Consider the following 17,875-nt stretch of genomic DNA (forward strand, 5'->3'; position numbering starts at 1 on the left):
AACACAAAAGAAACGCCAATCGCAGAAACCCGCTAATGCCAATGTTTGTAAAACACAACCAGCAGTGTATAGTGCACAATTAACAATGTACAGCCGCACACGAACTCACAAACACAGACCAAAACAGTAAAGTGCACACATACACACGTTATAGACGTCTGTCCGTCTGATCACTTGAAAGTCTTTGAAGATAACTTGTATATGCCTTAGCAAAAAAAAAACAATGTAAGAATCATATAAATGTAACAGCAAACCTGACGAACAGATCAAGAAGGGAACAGTGGAAGGTCTGAATGAGAGATCAAATGCGTTTAAGATACACAAATCCACAGGAACGCTGCGCTGGATAAGGAACGGAGCGACAGAAATGCTGAAACACAGCCTACGTGATCCTCCCAAAACACAGGGAAGCAATTTCACTCCGGAATCCAAAAGTACTGAAAACAGCTCATTTTTAGGACAGTTAAAATTTGTGCATTGTGATGAGCGTTTTGCAACCTTTAAACATTTTTCTCCAAATTCTCATTACTTTCATACAGAAAAAAGAGCTTATTTAAAATGTGAAGTGTTTCATCTATCATGAAGCTAGTTGCATTACAATAATATAGTAAATATCACTGTTACAGCAAAGAGAAAATGAAAACTTTTCACATTACAATAAAGAAAATGTGTGAGTAAATGTGCTCAGTCATCATGAAAATATATCACAATCAAAAAAAAAAAAAAAAAAACAAAAAGTAAACTGATCCTAAAAATAGGCTTTTTATTTAAAATTTCGATTTTAATTCTGGAGTGAAATAAACTTAGATGCGTTTTTTGGTGAGTTTAACACATCTACCGGCTTCAAATGCTCTTGCGCTCTAATGAAATCAATAAATCTGCTGTCGAAGCATCAAACAGTGTCTGCGTGTGCCAGCGGAACATCAAATTGTAATCAGTCGTTCAAGTTGAGCAGTGTGTGTTTGTGTGTGTGTAAGAAGGCCTTAAGGAACAGTCCCTGCATTCAAAGACATGATAGCTTAACTCTGGCAATGTTGAGAATGTCTGTAAGCAAATCCCTACGACGCTCACACTGCACCTGTGTCACTGTGTGTGTGTTTAACATCTCACTGGACAGATACGAAAGCCTGTCAACACATCCAGTGTTTGTGTGGAAATGTAGCTCTCTGAATGTGAGTGTTTGTTCAAAGTGAGAGTGTCTATGCATGTGTGTCTATCTTAAAGCTGCAGTGTGTCATCAGAAACAACTGCAAAAATAACGAAAACATACAGAGGCCATGCATTATGCTTATTTTTCACTCGGTAAATCAAAATATACGCCAAGAATGCGCTAAAGTTCACATATAAGTATGTAATTGACTTGTACACAGACTTGTACATTTTCATGCCAATTCAGCTCTTATTGAACATGATATCTGTCATAATGCCTTGAAATTTTGTCTAAATAAACTAAATTTAAAACTTATATTTTACATAATACAGCAATGAGAATTAGCTGGGAACATCACTAACTGTCATTTAAAATATATGTCACGATATAAATTTCTTAAGAGCCCTAAAAGAGACTTTAATGCTCAATATACATATTTTTTTTTCCCTTGGAAGTTTGGGGTTTAAAAAATAAAAAATAAAAATTCAAAAACTAGACTGAAAAACTATAACCATGCATAGCCTTCCACATGTTTAGAAACAATCATTATTTTTGCAGTTTGACACACTTTAAACTCCACGTACCAGAATCTTAATAACTGACTGCCGCCAATCACAAACTGTCCGTCCCGCCTCCAAGCAAGTTGCCTGGCAACAACCCGGCTGTGCCATCCTCTAACTGAGGAGCGCCCCATAAGCTGCTGCCATGGTAACCGAGAGCCACGCCTCCCCAGACCCCCTTCCCTGCCCCTTCCCCTGCGTTGTTGCTCCACTGGCTGAGGAGGGCGAGTCCAGGCGCTTCCACCGCAGGGCCAGCCGTCACATCCAGCCCCTGCCAACCCACTGCCGCATCTCCGTCTGTCCCGGCGCCCACGGGCCGCTCACCCTCTCGTGGGGTGGGGTCAGAGCCGGGCGAGCCCTCGGGTGATCCAGCGACCCCTGCGGCCTGGGAATGTGTGAAGTAACGGATGACGTCCTCCTCACTCATGAACTCGGCCAGGATGGTGGTGTTTCCCAAAACACACCTGAACAGCAGACACATCATTTAAACACTCAATTCACTTGGAAAATAAAAGGACACCAGTAGCTACTTGACAATTAAATGAAGGTACAAGAGATACATTTTTTGTATTTACTTTTTTTTAGTTCAGTCTTTAGTCACTAAAATTAGAATTATATACAACATGTTCTGGCCTACATAGCAAAGTAATTACGTGTCTGTCTGTCTGCATGATAGCGAGACTCACATATGCAGGGCGCTCTGGGCTTTGGCGGCTTCATGAGGGCTACAGTAGCGAATCAGGGCGCTGCCCTGTGTCAGGCCAAGGTGAAAGGTCAGCAGAGGGCCGTGCTGCAGACATATTGTCCTCAGGGTCGAGCCATCGATCTGCACACAAAACACAAGAACAAATTAAAGCTACAAGCAGTGTTGAAAGGGCCCTCGCACCCGGGCTCACCACCAACCGGTGGCTTTCAGAAAACAGCAAACGATGAGCAATATGCATTTAAAGTGGTAAATATAGAAGGAATATGTCAAAGTCGTTTATACGTGCCGAACTTCCTGCTGCGAGCTGGTGGCGCTTTGACTATAACTGAATATTGGCACGTAGATGTGTTCAGGCCAGCACTTTCATCAAACATATGAAGTTTGTTGCAGATTGAACATGGTATGTTTGAGTTAGTGTGAACATATCCTGTTCACATGACATATCCTGTTGCCGGCAGATGGCACTATGATTTTAACTGAATACTGGCCTTTAGATGAGGCCAGAACTCATTGAATGGGTGAAGTTTGTGGGAGATCGGACATTGTATGGCTGAGTTACATCAACTTCTATTTCCATGGCGAAACATCGAATTTTGTCAGGCCACCACGGACACGGCCTTTAACGAAAACTCAAGATCTTCACAATTTAACATTTAGATTAAACTAACAAATTATAATGTTGATATCAAAGTCTCTATGAGGAGTTTGTTAGAGCATAAAACATGCCACTTCCTGTTGCCAGCAGGTGGTGCAATGACTATAACTGAATATGGGCATGTGTTCAGAAAAGGACTCTTATCAAACGTGAAGTCTGGGGCAGATCGAACATTGTATGCCTGAGTAATAACAACTTCCTTCGAAGTTTGTCAGGCTGCCACAGACACACCTTTCGACAAAAACTCAAGATCTTTACAATTTAACGTCACAAAGGGCTTTAGATAACACTGACCAAATTTGGTGTTGATCCGTTTAAACCTCTAAGAGGAGTTAGTTAAAACACAAGCCTGAAATGGCAAAAACAGCACAAAACTTAAAAATAACTGACTTCCTGTTGGGTTTCGGACTTCGTACTGGGGGACTTTTTTGTAGGTACTGGTGTGTTACATGTGTCTACCGATTTTTTTGCATGTACATTGTGTGAAACACAGCTCAAGGGGAACTTTGTTAAAATTTTAGAGGTGGCACCATCGAGCCATTTTGCCACACCCACTTCTGAAACCCATATCAAATGTAAATTTTCACCACTTTTGTGTGTGTGCAAAGTTTCATGAGTTTTCGAGCATGTTTAAACCCACAAAATTGCAATTCATTTCGAAGAAGAAACAACTGAGCAATTCCAATAGGGTCCTCACACCATCACTGCTTGAGCCCGTAAAAATCTGATGCCACAAACTGCAAGAAATATCCTGAGAAATACAATAAAAACCTTTTAAAACCGACATTGCAAGTAGCAGCAAATGATTCAGATACACACCACTGTTCAAATGTTGGGGTCGGTCATATTTTTTTAAAAAGATTTTTGCTCACCAAGGTTCCATTTATTTGATCAAAAATACAGTAAAAACTGTAAAATTGTGAAATAGCTGTTTACTATGTGAATATAAAGTTAAAATGTAATTTATTTCTGTGGGTCAAAGCTGAATTTTCAGCATCATTACTCCAGTCTTCAGTGTCACATGATCCTTCAGAAATTATTCTAATATGCTGATTTGCTTCTCAAGAAACATTTGATTATCATCAATGTTGAAAGCAGTTATGAAGCAGCGCAACTGTTTTCAACAATGATGATAATCAGAAATGTTTCTTGAGCAGCAAATCAGAATGATTTCCGAAGAATCATGTGACACTGAACACTGTGTGTGTTTGTACACACCTGCGGCGTGAGGTTTCGCAGTAACAGCCATGATTTGCCCCCTGAAGCTCCTCCATCGCTCCACTCTGAAGAACACGGGACAAGAACAGGTTGATCTTCGCATACATCCATTCCTCACATATAAATATCACAGTGTGTGTTTGCAGTACCTGATTTAAAGGGTGACTCCGGGCCGCTGGCTCCACCCCCCCACGCTCTGGGCATCCAAGCCCCCTCCCCCGACCATGACTGCTTCTGACTGGAGAGACCTGGAGGGGGGCGGGGCAGGTGAGAAGTGTTCCGATTGGTCCGCCACGATTTGCCGTGTCCAATAGGCTCCGGTGGCCAACTGGACTTCAACTCGGAGTATTTAGCTGGAAACGTGATGTGGTTACAATGCGAAATGTTACCAACTGTATTTGCAAATCAAATGGATTAATAAATATACAAAAAGTTTTAATGAAGATGTAAAAATGCTCAAAGGTCTGTGTTTTGAAGTCAGCGTTACCTGTGCCGTGTGCAGTGAGGGGCGGTTCTGAGGCACTGTACGGCCAGGCACCAGGTGAAGGCATACAGGTGTTCAGAGAGTTTGACCCTGATCACAGACAGACACACATGGTTATATTTTCAAGTATGCATAGGAAATCTAAATTCTAAGGCAAAAAGAAATTACAACTGAATTACAATTAGAATTAAAAATTAAGAAATATATTTTTATAAAACGTGCTGGTGAACATCTAGTTTGTTCTTCCTCAAAACTAGTAAACACGCCTCTTTTTTTTTTTTAACAGTGATATAAACTACAAAATCAAACAGGAACGGAGCAAAACGCATCATGTGGTCGGTAAATAAGACAAGGTTAACATGAACGCTCACAGTCTCAGTACCTGTGTTGTCTTGCAGCAGATGATGTTCGGTATCACTGAGCACAGACGATCCCAGCATTCCCGCAGGGCTCATGTAGGGGTCAGGCTCGGGTTCAGGGCTCTGGACACCCTTCCATGGGACGCCTGGCTGAAACTCTGAGTAAAAATATTATACAACAATAAATACACGTGGGGGTCCTGATGACAGGTGATTTCCAAACTAGGGCTGCAACGATTCGTCGACGTTGTCGACAAAAATCGATAATAGAAATAGTCGACAATGAATTTCATTGTCGAAGTTGTCGCCAGACATGTTTTTTCCGACCGAGTGGAAGCATTTGTGCGAGTGCGAGAAATTGTTGTGGTGCGACTTGTTTTCATTTCTTTACAAAACTTTCGCTAGCCTAATACTGCCCAGAGTGCTGTAAGCTGATACAGTGACAGTTTCGCCGTTTTCTCCAACATTACACAACTAATTAAACTTGATCTGTACATTCTTCACTTGCAGATTTTAGATATTAGCCGTCAATCACTCCCTGTCACTGACACTGCGCTCTGCTGAAACTCGGAACCGGTCGTTTTTTTCTCTCTCTCAACCAACCTCCATTCCGGATTTGTAAACTACATTTCAGTTAGGGGTGTGTGATATGACGATTTTTGATTGTGGACAAATAAAATGTCTCCACAATCTGCTTTTAAGAAAATATACTATATTTCGTGCTACAGCGCACATTCTGTCAGACGCAATTCTGGCGCCTCCATCTCCATATACTGTACAACGCGGCATACATTCACATCAAATGATAACTCATCTTCAGAGTTTTACTCACGCAGGGGCGTAATTTCCACTGGGGACACACTTTTCAAAATCCCCCCACTTTCAAATTGTTTTGTTAAATTAATGTCTTGTATTGTAGAATGCACACTCAGCACCGCCGAGAGTTTAGCACCATCATTAAAACGAAACCGAAAGTAAAACGCGCGCGCGCATTCAAAAGCAATTTTAATACCCCAAGTTTAGAGAGCGACTCCCCAATGTGCGCAAATTAGGCTATATAACATATCTAGGCTGTAGGCTATAGGTTGTGTAGTTGTATTTAATACAACCTTAATATTCATTTGGTGCTCCTAAATTTTTTTTGGTGCTCCTAACTTGGGAGTTGGGAAGTTGGGAGCACCAGTGCTACCAAGTAAAAAAGTTAATTTCGAGCCCTGTGCATGGTTTGCAAAGCAGTCCTTGCGTATCACGGCAGCACCTCGGTGATGCACGAACATTTAAAGAGAAAGCACGTCGGACAGTTGAATGAAACTAACTTGGTTTGACTCGCCTCGGTAAGATTTAAATAACATGGAAGCCAATACGTTTTGTTCTGGATGTACATTGTACATTTTATAAGCGTCCTTTATAAAAATGATAGAGTGTCTTTATTTATGCATTTATGTCTATACTGACCGAGCACTGTGCCTAATTGGTTTTAGACAGGGCATTTTTATTTACTTTTAGTATGAATCGGCCTATCAGCAGCAAAGTTCAATAAACTATGCATTTTTCATTGAAGTACCCCCTTCTTTCTTGTGTTTACTATCATTTTCCACAGAATTAAAGCAATCTCATGCTAAATTTTAGAAAAATTTAATAATTATTCGATTAGTCGACTAATCGTTTCAATAGTCGATGACTAGTCGACTATTAAAATAGTCGTTAGTTGCAGCCCTATTCCAAACAATATGAAACATCAAATGCTGAGCTAGATTAGGTGCAATAAGAAAATAAAATAAACGACTGCTGCTTTTATCATTGATCAAAAACACTCACAAAGTCTTTGTTATTTGATTATTTATCTTGATCACTCTAACAACTCACTTGTTGACTAAATTGGACAAAGCAGTTTTAATTCTCTTCTGAATGTGCTTTGCACAGGGTTTTGTGTAAGCATCAGATTTCAGGCGAGTTGCTGTTCTGGTTACAAGTTTGGGGCAAGTTAGAAGTAGAAATTAAGACTTATTCATAAAGAATGCATCAAACTGATGCATAAAATCACAGTCAAAACATTTATATGTGACCCCAGACAACAAAACCAGTCATAAGGGTAAATTTAAAAAAAGAAAAAGTTTTTTTTTTTGAGAAAAAGTTTTACAAATTAAGTTATTAGCAATGCATATTACAAATCAAAAATTAAGTTGAGATATATTTACGGTAGGAAATTTACAAAATATCTTCATGGAACATGATCTTTACTTAATATCCTAATAATTTTTGGAATAAAAGAGGTTTTGTGCTCCAGGGTCACATATTTCAAATGCTGTTCTTTTAATTATTTATTCATTAACGAATCAAGAAAAATATAATTTTGTTTTAATGGTTTTCGACACCGATGACAATCAGAAATTACTTAAGTAGCAAATCAACATATAAGCATGATTTCTGAAGGATCATGTGACACTGAAGACTGGAGTAATGATGCAGAAAATTTAGCTTTGATCACAGCAGATCAAACATGTAAACATAGAAAACACCCATTTTAAACCGTAATAATTTTTTACAATATTAAGGTTTTTGCTGTATTTTTGATCAAATATATACAGCTTTGGTGAGCAAAAGAAAAATCCGAAAATCTGTTCTGTGTGTTGAATGGTAGCGTGGCTATGCCTAAGAACAAGATTTGGGCTTTCAGAGTAAACAAGGTCAAGAAAGTTTAAGTAATTTAACCATTTCAAAAGAGGGAAATCAGTAATATAAAGATCAGATCTGAATGTTACCTGGAGGCCAGGTGGGGTTGGCAGGAGGCGTGTCGACTTTTCCACTTGCACCTCTGTGCCAGCTGCCGCCCAAAACATCATACTGAGAGAACGAGGAGCCACCGCCCTGCTTGACCGGCCCTGAGCACACAAACACAGTGTTTAACACCTATTCATTTGAGCCTATTAAATCGATGTTTATTTTTCTCAAACTCCGTTTTCCTTTAGTTAAATAGCAAGTAAATTTTACTAATGTCTGATCATCTGATTTAAAAACTTAATTTAATAATTTAACGGCACAGTAATTCACAAGTAATCCACAAGACTCTAGTCCATCAATTAACATGTTGTGAAGCCAAAAGCTGTGCGTTTATAAGAAACAAATCCATCATTAAGCGTTTTTAACTTCAAACTATTGCTTCCTGTTAAAATGAGTTCTCTAACATGCAGTTTTTTCACTCCTTAAGATGTTAATTGATGGACTGGAGTGGTGTGGATTATTTTGTGATGTTTTTATCAGCTGTTTGGACTCTCATTCTGATGGCACCCATTCACTGCAGAGGATCCATTGATGAGCAAATGACAGAATTGCACATGTCTTTAAATCTGATGAAGAAACAAACTCATCTACATCTTGGAAGGTCTGAAGGCGAGTACATTTTCAGGAAAAAAAAAACTATACCTTGGTGAAGTATACCTTTAATGAAAATGTTGAATAAAACCATTCCCTAATATCATTTAAAGCGGCACATACCAATAAAATACGCTTTGTAGTTAAAATGTCTGATTCTTGTGTTTAAGGAGCTGACATCCTCACCTGGGAAAGCAGCAGGAGCTTTGCTGTGCACCTCAGATCCTCCCATGGCTGCATGCACTGGACCATCAGGCTGTTTGTGGGCATTCATGCCCAGCTGATGGAGATGCGCATCTGGGTGTTTGGGGACGTGTCCTCCCATGGGAGGTGGCGAGAGTTTAGGACCACCAACACCCTGCTGCTGCTGTAGGATTGCCATGATCCGTGCCAACTACAAAGAATTCACACATTAGTTAATTATTATTCAAAATGTTCTTTCAGTGCATAAGTACTTGCATTTAGGTTCTAAAAGAACAAAATGCATTTATTTTTAGAAGCAACACTGAATAAAATATTATTTGTTTTTTTTTAATTGGTGTGTTTAGACATTTCATATCAATCGTAGAGTGATACTGATTTATTTATCATAAGGTGTAAATCTGACATTGCTTTACAGGGTTGAGTCAGTAGGGGGCGCTGTTCTGTTATTTGGTTGAGTGGTTATGCTGTACCTGCTGTGGGTCGTGCTGTTGTCTTACAGGAGGAGGAAACTTCCTCTGATTCAGAAACTGCTGCTGCTGCTGTTGCTGTTGCAATAGAAGCTGACAGGCCTGAGTTAGAAAACGTACACACAACGTTAAAACACTTCTTAAATGCCTTTCGTTATATTAGAGGACTAAATGTAATACGTACTAGTTGAAACTGTTGCATGTGTGGATGAATGCCACCGAGCATGGCGATGTGTTGGGGGGAAAGCTGTGGAGGGAACATGCCTCCACTAGGGGGCGCCATTGGCTTTAACATCGGCCCAGGAACCTGCAGAACAATTACGGAACTGTGACATGACTGTGAGGTAATAAACATCTACTTATTGCAGTTTTAAAACTAAAAACACAAACTGACCTGAGGAGGCAGGAACTGATGAGGCACTTGTGCTCGTATTCCAGGAGAAGGGTTTAAGGGGTGCACACCAGCCTGATGCATGCCTCTTAATGGAGGAATACCACCACCGCCAAACATACTATGACCTCCAACCTTCAAAACAACAGGAAGGAGAAGCAACAGCTGAAGCTTAGGACTTTAGAAGTCTTTTAGTTTAAGATGGGATTGAATTTGTCTCAGTTACCTTGTCAAAGTAAGGTCCAGTCTCTCCAGATGGCATCTCTTTGGAAGTCTGTGAACGGAAAGCTCCCCCAGTCCTGCCGCCTCTCCGCATCTCACCATCATTCATTCCTCTCCTGTCATGCCTACTATCATGTCCCATACTGGAGTCTTCATCCTGTCAAAAACATCGAGCATATTTCTACAGATCTGCAGCAACACACAAGAGCAGATCAGCATAGTGGTAACAACTAGCTTACCGCAACGCTCATGTTTGAGAACTGCCGAGTCACAGGAGATGCCCATGAGTCCCCACTGTTACCTTTAATAGGGCTCTAAGGAACAAACCCGAGGGTTACTTAGAAGTCAATAGTTTTCCCCAATTCAACAAGTTTTGGTGAGTTTAAAAATGAGCTCCCAACATACCTTAGTATTGAGTCTCCTGGCCCCCTGGCCTTGTCCCCAGCCCCCCGGAGTTGTATGTGTTACTTTGAGATCCCCGACTGCCCCAAACACCAGTGCCACCATCCTCTTCCTCCCAACTGGAGTGTCGGGATACATTTGAGCCTTCATCACCCCAACCCTCTTGCATAGACTTTGAGCCTTACGAGTAAAAATGAAGACCAGCTCAAGCGACACACTTGAAGAGTTTAGGTAATCGTAGCAGCCGTAATCGTGATTATTTTGCTAATTACTTTCATTACATCAAAGGTTGCCATTTACATTATTTTTATATACTTGAACAGGCTCTTACCAGACTTGGTAGAATGGGAATGTGAGTTTCCCCATCCTCCTTTTTTCCCTGGTTCACTGGATTCCCCCCAACCATCAAATGATTTCCCCCAAGGAGCTGTACCGCTGTCCATGGACGGATCAGATGGACCAGTGCTGCGTGTCCAAGTTGGAGAACCTGGAAAGTGAACATGTTTTAATGAACAGGATGTTTCTGGACTGAAATAGTTTAACTGCTTCAATATGCATTGCTGACTTTTTACCAGAGTTTTTAGAGGGAGCTCCAGCCTGTCTTCCAGATGACTGCTGTTGGGGCTGTGAGCTGTTCTTATCCCACAGATTGACAGCCCTGCTGTTGTAGCATGACGGATCTCCCCATGCAGATGTGCCATCGTCAATTTCCATCTTTCGGCTAATGGACTGTGGCGAGGGTTCCTCCCACCCACTTGGCTCTACAACTGAAGGAATCTGAGGGATGGGCCCACAGGTCCACCCAGACCCTTTACTTTGGTCGTCGATCTCTCCCGGACGACCCCGTTCCTGCAAGGCCTTTGGATATCCCGGCATTTGCTGCTGGGTTTGTGATTGCGGCTGTGGTTGTTGATTTTGGGTTTTAAGTGCTGCTTGTTTGTTTGGTATCTGTGATGGAAGAAGCTTCTCGTCCCATCCCTGGTTCTGTTTGACACTGCTGCCTCCCCAACCACTACTACGCTGTCCCGACTCTTCCGGGCGGCCCCATAACCCTTCATCCTGATTCTTGTGGTCACGGTCTCTCTCTTCATTCCAGCCTCCACCCTCAGGTAACGGAGTCCACTCGCTTCCACCACTACGGTTCCACCCTGTCCCTTCTCTCCTGCAATTATCTTCAACCTCCTGGTCTTCTCCCCAACCTGTCCCTTTGCGACCAATCCCAACGTTCATGTCTCCATGCCCAGTCCACCCTTGAGGTCTACCCAACTGGCCAACCTCCTGCTTCTGCATTTTGGAGTTGGAAAGATCACCGGTGTCCCGCCAACCCTCCTTACTGTGGTCAGTGTGCACTTCTACATCCCAGCCAACACTCCCACTGTCACCCTCGAAATCCCATGCAACATTCTGCTTGATCTGGGTCTTGCCCCATCCTGTATTGCAAAGTACTTTAGGATCCAGGTTAGTGTGATTGATCATGCTCTGTAAGGCTTCTTCTGGGTGGGGGGCTTGACATCTGGAGGGGCTTTGGACCAGATTTGGGGCGTGCATCCCATCCTCATTGCTTTCTCTGCCAGTTGATTCTCCCTCAGACCCATCCCAATCATCAACTGCTTTCTGATTATCATCTCCTGATGCCACGATCTTTGCAAACATTGTAGAGTCCTGTAAACTATCTGTGCTTACCTCAGAGATCTTTCTCACATTCTCTTTTGATGCTCCAACTGCTAAGTCTGAGGTCCATCCTGTAGCTGCCTGTTTGTTTGAACCTACAGAGTCTCCGTCCCACACTCCCTGAGGGATGCCAGTGCCTTCACCTAAACTTCCACCTAATGCATCACTGATCTTTTCAACAGGGTCTTCTCCTGTATTCCATAATTCCGTACTGGAGATTCCACCATCTCCACCACGGTTTGGTCCAGCCTGAAGCTCCACCCAATCCCCTGTAATATGCTCTTCGTTCTTGCAAAGTGTCTGGTACACTGCACTGGCTGGACTCAAGGGTGTGGGAGAAGATTCCTCAGAAGCAGTGTGGTTTAAGAGACCTCGACCAGAGGCTGCTCCATCAGGGTCATCAGGGTTGTAATTTGGTTTTAGACCTTGAGGGTCCTCCTGGTCTCCAGAAAGCAGCGACACCTTGGAATTGAAGTGCTGATTGACTCGCTGATTGACTCCTTTAATGGACTCTTTATTCTCGCACTGTGAAGATGAATGTCCTCCCGCAGTGGCTTCTGCATATTCAGAGAGTTGAGAAGAACTGTCCGTTCCCCGGCTGTCGGACTCCATTCCCGACCCTGCAGAATGTGGTGTCTGATCACTATTCCATGAGTCTTCCGGTCTTGGCCATTTCTCTACATCAGAATTGTCCTTGTCCATTCCCTGAGCGGAGGGTTGACGTCCTGAACCCAACCCCCATGTGTAATTTGCATAAGTGGGAGTGGCAGAGGCGTCTGATGATAAGTGCAGAGAAACAGAATCTACTGTTGGATCTGGAAGAGAAAAACACACCACATCAAAAAAAGAATAAGAGCTAAAAAAAAATTTGGTAGAAAAATTTTCTTCATTTACACCCACTTGAGGTGTCAGCTTGCTCCTGCAGGGGAAGTTGGGGCACGGCGTCCCCTCCTTTTCCGCCCCCCAGCAGCATGCAGGACAATGGTGGTTGGCCCCTCTTCAGTAGCACTTTTGGTTCCTGTTGGTTGCGGAAGCGTGGAGGCACCTCACGGGGCATGTAGCGCTGGGACACCGTGGAGGGGGGCTGTCCGTTGGCCACAGCGGTCCGCTTTGCATTGTTCCCTCCCTCAGGGGGGTCCGACAAACCCCCGACAGCAGGACAGGGGGAGGTTGTTTCAGTGAGACTGGGTCGTGATGAAGCACAGGTAAGGACGAGGGATGTGGCAGATGTAGATGAGCCCAATTCTGACAAAGGTAAAAAAAAAAAAGTTAAGAAAAAATGAAGTCAATAATGCAAAGCAGTGCATAGCGTTTCTTAAAGGGGTCATATGATGTTGCTAAAAAGAACATTATTTTGTGTATTTAATGTAATGCAATGTGTTTATGTACTTTAAGGTTCAAAAAACACATTTTCCACGCACATTACTGTTGCTCCTCTCTGCCCCGCCTTTCTGAAACGCACTGATTTATACCAAGTTCATTGTTCTGAAAAGTGCGGTGTGCTCTGATTGGCCAGCTATCAAGTGCATTGTGATTGGCCGAATACCTCAAGCGTGTGACGGAATTGTTATGTCCCTTACCCATATTTGGAATATCAGCATGCAAAGCAATACTGACACAAGGTAATTTGTTGCATCCAGTGGGAATGTAATTACCGATTAAAATGACTTATACTGTTTTTTTTACACATTGCACCACAGGGCCGATACTATGTAAACATAACAACCCATGTCTGCATTTGTGATTATAGAAACAACAAACAAGTGCTACTCTACACGGCTCAAAACTCACATTTAAATAGTCCGTAGCAAATTCTTTAAATATGAAAACATACTTACAAGGCTGTAAATCAGAAGCACCAGACTGTCCTTGCAAAGTTGGGATTTTCCCACTTTTTATAAACAGCCTTTGTGCACATAGGGCTGTGACGATGGCAGATTTTTTCCACCACGGTGGTAATGGACCAACTACCGCCAGTGGCGCAGTGTTGAGATTATACAGTTAAATAAGAAAGTAAAATAAGCAAAATAAGAACGGTAAATATTAAACATTTGTTGCACAAATTTGTTGCCCAACCCTTTAAAATTACCGGCCCGAGACCGACTGGAGCCCGATCAATTTTGCCTTCTCAAATCATCACGACTTGCCTAAAATAAATCTTCAAGCATATCACAATGTTATTTTAAACGTTTAACTTGGATAAATGCACGCTATTATGCGCATACAATCGTTTGTTGGAGAGTGGAAGCTAAATGCGCTTCGCAGGACATGGAGGTGCCAGCGCAATCACTTGCAAAAAAATACGCCATAATCTTATGCAGATGACGAGTCAGGATCGTCATCTTTGTGACACTGGCTTAGAAAACACTAGTTTATTAATAATTAATTCAAGTATCTCCTTATTTCCCCCCCGACACATTCATGGTAATTACTTTTCCCGGAACTTCGCAAGCTTTAGCCTATTGTGTGCGTTTGAACCCGGATCTCTTCCAGCAGCTGCTAAGGCACTTGTGCTCGCTGCTGCCGGCGGGGACACTGAACACGGCAGAATAATTGTTGCAGAAACACTGTATTTTACGCTTGTTATAGACAGTGTGACGTCACTTGCAGTACTGCCGGTGGCAGACGACCACGGTGGCGCGGTTGTCATTGTGACCATCACAGCCCTATGTGCACAGCCACCATTGTACTCTCTCAGGTTCAGGAAACAGTCCTTCATAAAAAGTGCTGCACACACACAAATATTTGGGATGTATTGTTCAGGAACAGGAACTGATTTCTAGTTGTGTTCTCTTTTGGAAGGCCATACAAAGTAGTTTTGCTTTCGCAACAAAACACAAAGCATCTCCACCACATCTCAGCAGCAGCAACAATACTACAATGAGAATAAAAGTTACATCTTCTTTCCCACACAGTAATGCATATTTTTGGCGTTTTAGAAAGGAGTCTTACCTTTTAGAAAGAATATCTCTTTGGGTTTGATACTTTCATCTTTCATAAACTAGTGATGCACCAAACTATTGGTGTATATTTGATATTCAGGCCAAAACTGAACACCGTACAGAGTACAATTAACCAAATTATCTCATTTATTTACCCCAGAGCTCTCATTTTTTGGTTAAATAAAAGCTTTAAATTCCAGTTTAGGTGTTTCGGTAAAATAATTCATTTCAGAGCATCTGCTTAAAAAAAAAAAAAAAAAAAAAAAAAAACAAGACTATGTTATAACCCTAGCAAAAAAACAAAATAAATAGAATGTACAAATACTTAATATACAGATAATCTAGAATTTTATCACAACATAATTTGCATAAAAATAATTATATACAGATATTGTTATACAGTAGTCAACATTTAAAGTGGATCAAAACCTTTCATCAAAGTTGTCCTAAAACCAAAACAATACCCACTTTTGTCTTAGGACAACCTGATGAACTTTTTTACAAATGGTCTTGAAATTAACTCATGTGAAACTGAAATCTGATCCACATTTTTACATGATAAGCATCTAAATTATTCTCAGTAACCATTCCTGAGAATCCTGAAAAAAGAAATGTAACAGTTTTCACAAAAATGTGAAGCAGAAACTGTTTTCAACATTGCTAATAATCAAAGTTTTTCTTGCAGCAAATCAACATATTAGCTGAAGGATAATGTGACACTAAAGACTGTAATGATGCTAAACATTCAGCTTTGCATAGCCAAATAAATTACATTTTAAAATGATTATTTAAAGTGTAATATTTCACAATATCATTGTTTGACTGTATTTTTGATAAAATAAATGCAGCCTCGGTCTGTTGGTGAGGCCTGTCACAACAAAACTTTTTGTTATGAGATATATTGCCCCTAAAATAATTGTGATAAGTGACATTATTGTCATTTTAAGACCATTTTATGCCACTGAATACATAATCTTAATATAACAGCATAATAAAGAAGGCCTACAAACTTGCAATTGACAACAAACTTTTAAATTCTAAAGACTATTTAGATCATGGAAATCAAGTATCAAAACATTACGTAGCTTAAAAAACTTGAATAAACAGTTAATAAACATTTTCTAACAAAAAGTGCAAAGTGACAAGTAGAAAAAGAAAAATGCACAATGAACTTGCATGGGAGATTTTTCCATCTACAGATTTTCCCTGACCTTCTTTTCTCTGTGAATTAAGGGTGCACACTATTTCTGAAAAACACAATCCCTACTTAGCAGCCAGATGTCCGTATGCACAAAGGCACAGATCCCTAAACAAGGCAATATCTGCAGATGAAACATTTTTGTAGAAGCATTTTTTAAAACTGAACTTGCACCTCATGAATACACCACACTATGTTTGAGAAGCTGCAAAAGACACAGGCGCAAATGGAATGCAAAAAAACATGGTGACATTAACTTATGTAAATATAATGAGCAATACACTGCGTCACTAAAATTATTGAGGTCACGTACATATATTGCAATCAGTACAATAAGTTGACACATTGATATTTTGAGTACTGCAACAGGCCTAGTTGGTGAAACCTTTTTTAAGGTTAAAGCAGTTAAAGTCCTGGCTGTGTGATTACTTCACATTTGTGCATGCAATTAAAATGTAAAATACCAACCTTTTGTGCTGTCTTCAGTGTCCTGTAATAAAAACAGAATGCTCATGAGATTTACATTCATCATAAATATACAGCTAACATTTTTTTTTTGGACAGTGTTGAATCCACAAAAGCATCACTCACCTCCTGATGACTGCTGTCTTTTGTCTTATGGTGATTGTCTTCCATGAACTGCGGCTCCTTTCCTGTTCCTGTGACATGACACACATCACAATATAACTCTGTGGTTTCACTGGATTGTTTTATATAATAGACATTGTAGATATCCTGTTTTCATGCCATTAGTCTCGTGCTTGTGAACTGCACCACCATCTGCACCAGCTTTGTCATTTAGCATAAAAGAGTTTACTCTATACAGTTTCTGTGTTAATGGTTACAAACTTTCTTACATGAACACTCCGTGCAACGATACATTGATGGTATACAGATGGTAACACCAAATACATTTATCATGGTACTAAATGATAACCGTACTATAACATTAGTTATCCAATGTACTTCAAAGACCAATGTACTACACGAAATGAAATATGAATCATTGTTGATGTGTGCTATAAAGCTGTTTCTGCTAAAACTTATGAAGCTAACATGCTAATTATGGCGCATTTACGCACAAACATTGAAACGCACAGAAAAAATACGCTTTAATAGCACTTAAACCAAGTAGAACAGAGTTATTTGAATCATTTCAGGCCGTGTGCGTTTATGTAAGTCTTCTATACATTTAATTTTTCGGAGGATTTCGATGGTAAACAAATGAAGAGATCAAAACTAAACTCAGTACCGACAGACACTTTCGCGAAATAATAAAGACAGTCTTCAAACATGAATATAATCAATTACTTCACGTGTACACGTTTGTATGTTGCTGTTAGTGTGATACATGTTGTGTATGTTTGCAAATGTTTAGGTTTGTTTTGCTCACCTCAGTCAGTCCGGCCTGCAGCTGCGCACTGACGCCGCGCCGATCAACATCCGGGTATCAGTTCACAAACAGACACACAAATACATACAGAGATAGCTACATGTGCGCTCCTCTCACCCCCATAACCATCGACAGGTAGACATGTTTAATAGATAGTGCACCTGGTATTATTTTTATATGTTTATTAAAGATGTGGAAGTGTCACGGATGAAACATGTTAACTGGGCAGTTTGTGAGTGCTGCAGACAGACCAGCAGAGGGCGCTGTGATATCCGCACTGAAGCGCACCAGCCACTCCAAGTAGAAAGTGTCCCAATTCGCCTACTTATACTATATCCTAAATGTATGTACATACTTTTGAGTGCGTAGCACTAAGGATACGAAGCCCCTTTGAGTTTTAGAAAATACTACGTCATAAACTGGGGCCCTGAATGACCGCTTTGTCGTATAGTCAAGTGCAGCCTACCAGTCTGTCAATCAT

At 40.9% G+C, this 17,875-nt stretch overlaps 1 protein-coding gene across 1 annotated transcript; it reads right to left on the reverse strand.

The window, feature by feature from the left end:
- Positions 1-1,360: 1,360 nt before the first annotated feature.
- LOC127160821 (trinucleotide repeat-containing gene 6B protein-like) lies at positions 1,361-17,616 on the reverse strand. The gene is given in 21 exon segments (XM_051103476.1): positions 1,361-2,174; positions 2,397-2,536; positions 4,290-4,354; positions 4,439-4,642; positions 4,777-4,863; positions 5,156-5,290; positions 7,895-8,014; positions 8,691-8,898; positions 9,179-9,277; positions 9,360-9,482; positions 9,570-9,701; positions 9,793-9,945; positions 10,028-10,102; positions 10,194-10,238; positions 10,240-10,370; positions 10,522-10,677; positions 10,763-12,676; positions 12,762-13,106; positions 16,470-16,491; positions 16,593-16,660; positions 17,395-17,616. Coding segments are annotated over 20 exon segments (4,611 nt in total). The 5' UTR covers positions 16,638-16,660; positions 17,395-17,616; the 3' UTR covers positions 1,361-1,762.
- Positions 17,617-17,875: the final 259 nt, after the last annotated feature.

This window comes from Labeo rohita, unplaced genomic scaffold (assembly GCF_022985175.1).
Source record: "Labeo rohita strain BAU-BD-2019 unplaced genomic scaffold, IGBB_LRoh.1.0 scaffold_464, whole genome shotgun sequence".
Classification (NCBI taxonomy): domain Eukaryota; kingdom Metazoa; phylum Chordata; class Actinopteri; order Cypriniformes; family Cyprinidae; genus Labeo; species Labeo rohita.